We start from the raw sequence: 7,784 nt of genomic DNA, 5'->3' as shown, positions 1-7,784 counted from the left end.
GTGTGTGTGTGTGTGTGTGTGTGTGTGTGTGTGTGTGTGTGTGTGTGAAGCAGGCTTCCTGCAATTGAGTATTATCTTCTCTATCCCATTCACTGGTTTGTTTGTTTGTTTGTTTTTGGTCTGCTTTCTTTTTATTTCTTTATTTTTCAAAGCACAGAAACTTTTTATTCTTTTATTTTCAGTTCCAAATTCATTCTCATTCTCTCTCTCTCTCTCTCTCTCTCTCTCTCTCTCTCTCTCTCTCTCTCCCTCCCTCCCTCCCTCCCTCTCTCCCTCCCTCCCTCTCTTCCTCCTTCCCCTCCTCCCTCCCTCCCTCCCTCTCCCTCCCCTCCCAGATGAGAAGTCAAGAAAAAACCAGAACCTATTACAGATATGTATAGTAATGGAAAACAAATTTCTACATTAGCCATTTAGGAAGGAAGGAAAGCAGGCTGGGAGAATGACCCAGAGAGGAGATAATGCCATGGCTGCACCAACATCAGATGGGCACTTGGCAAAGACATGCAAGGCTGGATATACCCAAGTCTGGTTGCACTGAAGGGTCTCTGACAAGCCTAGGGAGGGCATGCTGATCATACAGGCAGGGTATGCAAGAAGGTAATAAATGATGACCACCCAGAGGGAGGTCAGGAACTGGCCTGGAGAGCTCACTTCTGTTTCGACATCCAAACCTCTGGTTTCATTAGGATCAGTGGGTATTTCAGGCCAAATAGGTCAATGGCACTCCCAGAGGGAAGTAACTTGCCCTGATAGTCATTCTTTCTAGACCCCTTGTTTCCCTTTGGTGAAACCTGAGCCCCCTTCCTGCTCCCGGGAAACCACACCTCTGGGAGAGTATTCCTAAGCTCTCCTTTCATTTCATCTTGCTTTCCAATTGTCTGTGTAATTTATCTCAAAGAATGGGCTATTTTTAGGTTGCTTGCCATTTCTATTTTTGACAAAAAACCAAACATTTAAAGCTCTTTTTCATCTGGTTTAATTCATTGAAACTGAGCAAAGATTTATTAAGCCAGTCTGGGGATGCAAAGGTGACCCAAACATAGCATCTGTCTTAGAATTGTATGTCTCCTACATAGATACAGAAAAGCCTCATACAAGGTAGGGAATGATAGGGCAAACTTTAAAGAAAGGACTTAGGGAAAGTTTGAGGGAGAGATGAGGGGCCTGGGGAGGTGAAGAGGGAACACCTGAACTGAGCCTCGGAGGATGAGGCTTTCAACATGGGGTAGTGGATAGAGCCATAAACTTGGGGTTAGGAAGAATTTGAATCCAGCATCAGCAACTTACTAGCTGTGTGACCCTGTACAAGCCACTCCACTGCCCCTGGCCTCAGTTTCCCTATCTGTAAAATGAGAGGGTTGGACGTGGTAGTCTGTACAGGTCCCTTCTAGCTCTAAATGATGATGATGATGATGATGATGATGATGATAACTAACATTTATATGAACCTTTAAAGTTTTCAGAACACTTTATAAATATATCTCATTTAATCCTCACAATAGCCCTGGGACATAGGTGCTCTTATGATCCCTATTTTATAGTTGAGGAAATAGGCAAACAGAGGTGAGGTGACATTCCCAGGGTCACACAGCTAGTGTCTGAGACTGGATTTGAATTCTGGTCTTCCTGACTCCAGGCCCAGGGCTGTATCCATTGTACCACCTAGGTGCTTATATCAGCCTCAGTAGTTATTAAGGTCAGATAAAGAATAAAACCCTTTTCTTTTCCTATCTTTGCTTTCTTTTTTTTTTTTTTTTTGGTAAAAGAGGGGATGGGGAGAAGGGAAGTCCTAGGAAGTAGAATGTGGAATTTACTTGGAAAAAAAAAAGAAAATCCAGCAAGTGTTCCTACGTCTTGGGCAGGGGCAGGGGCACATTATTTGTGACTTCTTCCTCAGCATGCCCTGATATCTTCTGAAAAAAATCACTGACATGTGGAACTTTTAGAATACTTCATGATATGAGGTTTTGAAGGTTCAGAAGAAACCTTCATATAATTATAAGCTTAAGTATCAAGGTATTTTCATGAGAGAGCATAGCAAGTAGAGTATACGAACTGTAATCAAGAAGACCAAGGGGTATGCTGGTAAATGTTTAACAACCAGCTCTCCAGGAAAATATGTCCCTATGACTCACTTTTAAGTTTGATCTGCTTTATGAACATTTTATCCATCACTTTCTTAAGCCTATACAATCAACAAAATGGTAAATCAAGTCCTGATTTGCGGCATTTGCCATTTCTGAGATTTAAATGCTCACACTAGAAATTTAACAATCAGCTCAGCCAGTATGAGCTGTCTCCAGCCTATCCCTGGGAATACCTCAGTTCCAATCCTGGTTTAGGTACTTAATTTAGGTATGTGATCCTGGAAAGTCATTTAGTTTTTATGTGCCTCAGTTTCCTCATCTGTAAAATGAGGGAGTGAACCTTGCTGGCTTCTAAGGCCCCTTGAAGTTCTAACTCTATGATCCTGTTTCCATTTTCCCAGATTTGACTCTCCATTAGAATAAATTTGACTCTTCTGTGAATTACACACCATACCTTTTTTCCCCTTTATTGGGGTAGTTCAATTTAGTAAACCTTTATTAAACATCTATAATGCCTACAGGACTGTGCTGCAGATATAAAATTTTAAAAAAATGCCTGCTGTCAAAGAGCTTACATTCTACTGGGATGGGATGGATACAACAGGAACACAAGTAGGTAAATGTGAAATAGTTGCAAGAAAGAGAGATTCTTGTAACAGGGCTGGGAGGAAGGAGGAAGCTCAGGAAAGGACAAGATAAAGAGGCATATGTTTTATCCTGATTCCGAGCTAGCCTTAGTTTCTTATTGTTTTCTTTCTCATAGAAGCTTTTTGAGAATGGCCTAGTTATATACTGAGAATGTCCCAGCACAATGCTAGGCACAAGCACACAGAAGTGTTTAATAAATGCTTGTTTCCTTCCTAGAGGTGAGCCAGAGATCAGCAGTTCGGTGTCATAATAGATAGGAGACGAGCTTCAGAGTCAAAGAAGACGTGGGTTCAAATCTTGCCTCAGACACTTGGTAGCTGTATGACCCTAGACAAGTTCCTTCACCTATCTCAGACTCAGTTTCCTTATCTGTAAAAAGGGAACCATAGCGGCACCTACATCACAGGGTTATGGTGGACAAATGAAGTAATACTTTTACTTACAAGTAATACTTATAAACCACTTTGCACACTCGAAGGTACTATGTCAGTGTTAGCTATTATGACTAGTTATAATATCCTGCGAGAGGACAGCAGACCAGCTTCTGCCACAATTTTCTGGTATTTTCTTAACCATCGAGCCAGTGATTGAACATTATGCAGATACTCATTAGAACTTGATTTGGGAGTTTTAGGAGCTGCAGCTGAATCTTCGTTTCCTAAGTTCCAAAAAGAAGTGCTAAGTAAATGTTGTGGAACTGAATTAGAAGTTATTTTTAGTCTGCTGGGGGATTTTTACAGTCCCTTTGTGATGCAGGCGTCCTCAGCATTGGAGCAACCAATCGATGAACATTTATTAAGCACTTACCTTGTGGGGGCACTGCCCTAAAAACTGGGAGAGCTGACATTGGTGGCCAACCAGGAAGAGATCATATCCTAAGAATGGGGGTGAGGGCAGTACTTCTCCTCCTAGACTTTTAAGAAATCAACTCTTCATGGTAATCTTCTATTGTGATAGGCGCAGCAGTCAACTGATTATTCCATTCTCTATCCCGAAGTGCATTTGCAGGTGTTTCATACAATCAAGATTTTGAGCTAGAAGGGACCCTACCATATCATTGAACTTACTAGCTGCATGAACATGGGCAAGTAACTGAACCCCCCTGAGCCTCAGTCTTCTCATCTGTAAGATGGACATAATAAGACTTGTAGACACTTAGCTATGTGACCCTAGGCAAATCACTTTACTCTCAGCCTCATTTTACTCATCTATAAAATAGGGTTAATAATAGCACCTACTTTATCTCAAAGGTTGTGGTGATATTCAAAGGAGATAAGCTCTTTGAAAACTTTAAAACATTATAAAATGATAGCTATGAATATTGGGATCTCATGATGATAGAATTAGGATTGGAAGGGACCTCAGAGACATTCTAATCCCCTCATTTTATAGGGAGGAACAAGTTCAGAGAAGGAAGGGACTTGCCCAGGGTCACGCTGATAGGCAGTAACTGAGCTGAGATTCAAACCTACGTCTTCTGACTCCAGATCATCCTCGGTCTTCCTGTTGTCATGTTGTTGTCGTTGTGAACATCACCCTTTCGTGTCCTTTCATATAGAGGGACCCAAGGTCTGAAAAAGGGCAGTGAGTTTTAAAAGGCCAAGCAGAGACGTCCTAGGGATGTGGCCTGATACGGTAGCTGCTGCTTCCTGTGCTGCCCCAGCCTGGTCTCCCTTGTCTGTTAGAGGCTGCCAAGGGCACCATGGTGCAAAGGGTGGTGGAGCCAGGAAGACCCGAGTTCAAATCCTGCCTCAGACACTTACTAGTTATGTGACCCTGGGCAGGTCACTTAACCTCTATCTGCCTCAGTTTCCTTAACTGTGGAAGAGGGATAATAACAGCACCAACCTCCCAGGATTGTGGTGAGGGTCAAATGTGATAACATTCATGAAGCCGGTAAGCTTCTGAGGGAGCACCTGAAGCCAGGTCTTTGGACCCCACCCCCAGTCCAGCACTCTATCCACCATGCCACGCTGCTTATCAATGAATTATTCTCCTCTGATGCAACAGGCCTTTAACAACTCCTGCTGTGTGCCAGGGACTGGGCAAGGCCTATGAATACAAAAATTAGCAACCCTACATTTCTCAGCTCTTCTTGCCCCATGGAATGTCTTCTGTAAGTGGGAGCCAGGTTTTCTCAAGTGAAATTTAAAAAAAATTTCTGTCTTGCATGTGGTAGCTTGGAAAAATCCTCCGAAGCCCATTCATGAAGTTTGTGGCCCACGCTGCTTCCTTCATCATTTTCCTGTGCCTGCTGGTATTTAACGCCTCGGACAGGTTCGAGGGCATCACAACGCTCCCAAACATCACGGTCATCGACTACCCAAAGCAGATCTTCAGGGTGAAAACAACCCAGTTCACCTGGACTGAGATGTTAATCATGGTCTGGGTCCTCGGTAAGTGAGTGATTCTCCATTCATTCGAGTGTCTCTGCCTTAGGAAGTTATGAGGGGAGGACCAAGTATCTACTTCATTTGCTATGGATTTCTGTGGAAAATAATTGTCCCCACCTTTAGAAACTGGGTCCAACTCTGTAAGGGCAACGATGCCAGTGATTTGTGGAGAGGGGAGATCATTGGATCATAGATTTAGAGGCCACTACGGGTGATCCTCTATTTTGCAGATAGGGAAGCCAAGTCACCAAGAGGTTAGGATTCACCCAGCTAATGAGCATCTGTGGAGACACCAGTCCACTTTCCCCTCAGCTGCCGGGGTGATTTTCCTAACGTGTAGGTCTGACCATATTACCCCCTGCTCAGTGAACGTCATTGGCTCCTTGTTACCTCCAGGACTGAATACAAATTCTTTGTTCAGCTTGCAATGCCCTTCCTAACCTGACTCCTTCCTACTTTCCCAGCCTTCTAATACCTTATCCCCTTCCATATGTGCCGAGGTTCATTGGCAAACATCCCACTCCATCTCCCACAATACCACACTGCCTACCACTTATTCACCGCTATTCAATGTGACAAGCCTTTAAAAACTCCTACTGTGTGCCTCAGAGGACTGAGCTAGGACTATGAATACAAAGATAAGCAAGTAGACATTCCCCAGCTCCATGCCTTTGCACTGGCTGTGCCCTCTGCCTGAAATGCTCTTCCTCTTCACCTCCGTCTCTTAGTTACCCTGGCTCCCTTCAAGACTTAGCTCAAAGCCGCCTTCTGCAGGAGGCTATTCTCATTCCCTCCAGTTTCACTTAGTCTGCATAGACTTTCTATGTGACTAGTGATTTAGACGGAGTCTCCCTCATTAGGATGTGAGCTCCTTGAGGGCAGGGACTTGCCCTTCTTAGTAACCCAGTGCTTAGCAAAGGGCCCAGCACGCTGTAAATGCATAATAAAAGCTGATTGGCTAACTCCCAGGCCAGACAATTTTCCCCCTTTAAAGGTTAAGGTTTGCCTCACCAGCCAAAGGGAAAATGTCTGAGTCCAAAGTCAGCCACTTATTTCTGAAGCCTGAATCCTGTTCTGTAAAGGTCTGACTGTGTGTAGACGGACTAACTGTAATTGTCAGCTTCTGGGGGTTAAGCAGCCCCTTGACCCTAAGAGATTGTGAGCTCTTCACCTGGCGTGCTTTGTAGAAATGTTGTTTATTAGGAAGGTTTCCTCAGTGTCAGAGGCTTGGTAGGGCTTTTTGCTAGTTTGTGTTTTTCCCCAGAAACCCTCCTCTACTTGGACTCCTCCGGTTTGCTTGGAGAGATGATTTATGTTTAGGCAGAAGTCCAAGCAGTGTGGGAGAACCAGGTCTTTTGATGATTGAGGGGAAAAAGAGGAGGCAGCTGTTCCCCAAGAGTGATACTGCCACACCAGGATGGCAGTCATGAGCAGGAGACAGGTGCCAGTGGGGAAGAGCCCTGCTCCTCCCCAGCTCTCCAGCAGACGAGTTACTCAGACATACACAAACAAGCAACATTCTGCAGTCCTAGGTCCCAAGCTTTCAAGGCTCAAACGTATACAGTTTTAGGTAAAGAGCTGGCATGGCACTAATAGTTATTGGTGAGGCAAGGCAGCGAGGGTAGTCTGGAGCACTGGTACCTGAGTATTTTCAGAGTTGTTTAAAAGGAATGAGGAATGAGAGGCACCGAGTCAGGGAGCTTAACTCTAAGTGTGCCCCACACAGCAAACGGGTGACTTGGGAGGGGGCAGTGCCTGGTCTCTGGCTCACTTGCTCCATAGCTACAGGAATGCCATGTACCAGTCAAACCAGTTTACATGGGCTTGCAGTGATGAAAGAGGAATTCTATTATGCCTTTTCTTCTTAGCAAATGGAAATTGAAACAAGACAGTGGATCATTAGACACCAAGGAACTTTGACATCTCTCACCTGTGGAGGGGAGGAGTCGTGAGGTTGACAAAGATTAGCCTTAATAATAAACCAGACTTGCTTTTAAAGGGGTCATGGCAGAACTTTTGTGAGTCCTCAACTAAAAGCATTTTAAAAGCCAGCTGTTATCACAGGGGAAACCCAAGGGGTTCCCAAAGACTAAAAAATACAGCCAATGGAGCTGAGACCATCCAGTTCCATGCCCTCATTTTACAGATGAAGAAACTGAGGCACCAAGCAGTGAAGTAACTTCTCCAAGCTCACCCAGATGGTAAGTGGCAGAACTGGGGTTGGAACACACACCTTCTGCCTCCATATGTGATGTGCTGTCTACTGGACCATTTAGCCGCCTCTTCCGCCACACAGAAGGCAGAACGACTTCGATCCGGCTTAGCCAACACAGATGGTGCAGCTGAAGGCAGAATGGTTCATGTGAAGAGTCACAGATCACTCAGTGAACAGTTAGCGACATTCCACAGAGAGTAGACCCATGCTTGTTGATGGATTGATTGACTAGAGATAGAAATATGGCATTCAGCACCTTCATTAAACCCAATGCCCTCCATTCAGCAGACATTTATCAGGTGCCTACTGTGGGTCAGGCACTGTTCAAGATACAAGAGATTTGAAAACAGAAATTTAGCCGTGCCTACCCTCAGGGAGCTTAATCTCTCTTGGGTGGTTGGTAAGGTGAATAAAACACATACTCAAGAAAGTACACGCAAG

The 7,784-nt window shown here is 44.4% G+C and overlaps 1 protein-coding gene across 1 annotated transcript in view; it reads left to right on the top strand.

The window, feature by feature from the left end:
• TRPC3 (transient receptor potential cation channel subfamily C member 3) overlaps positions 1 to 7,784 on the top strand; it is an 80,090-nt gene that overhangs the window by 38,695 nt on the left and 33,611 nt on the right. Inside the window, exon 5 of the mRNA XM_027853770.1 lies at positions 4,915 to 5,131. Coding sequence (XP_027709571.1) covers positions 4,915 to 5,131 — 217 coding nt within the window. The remainder of the gene's footprint in view (positions 1 to 4,914; positions 5,132 to 7,784) is intronic.

This window comes from Vombatus ursinus, unplaced genomic scaffold (assembly GCF_900497805.2).
Source record: "Vombatus ursinus unplaced genomic scaffold, bare-nosed wombat genome assembly UNPS02010193.1, whole genome shotgun sequence".
Lineage (NCBI taxonomy): Eukaryota > Metazoa > Chordata > Mammalia > Diprotodontia > Vombatidae > Vombatus > Vombatus ursinus.
Note: the sequence above shows the minus strand (reverse complement) of the source record. Positions and strands in the feature narration are given on the sequence as shown.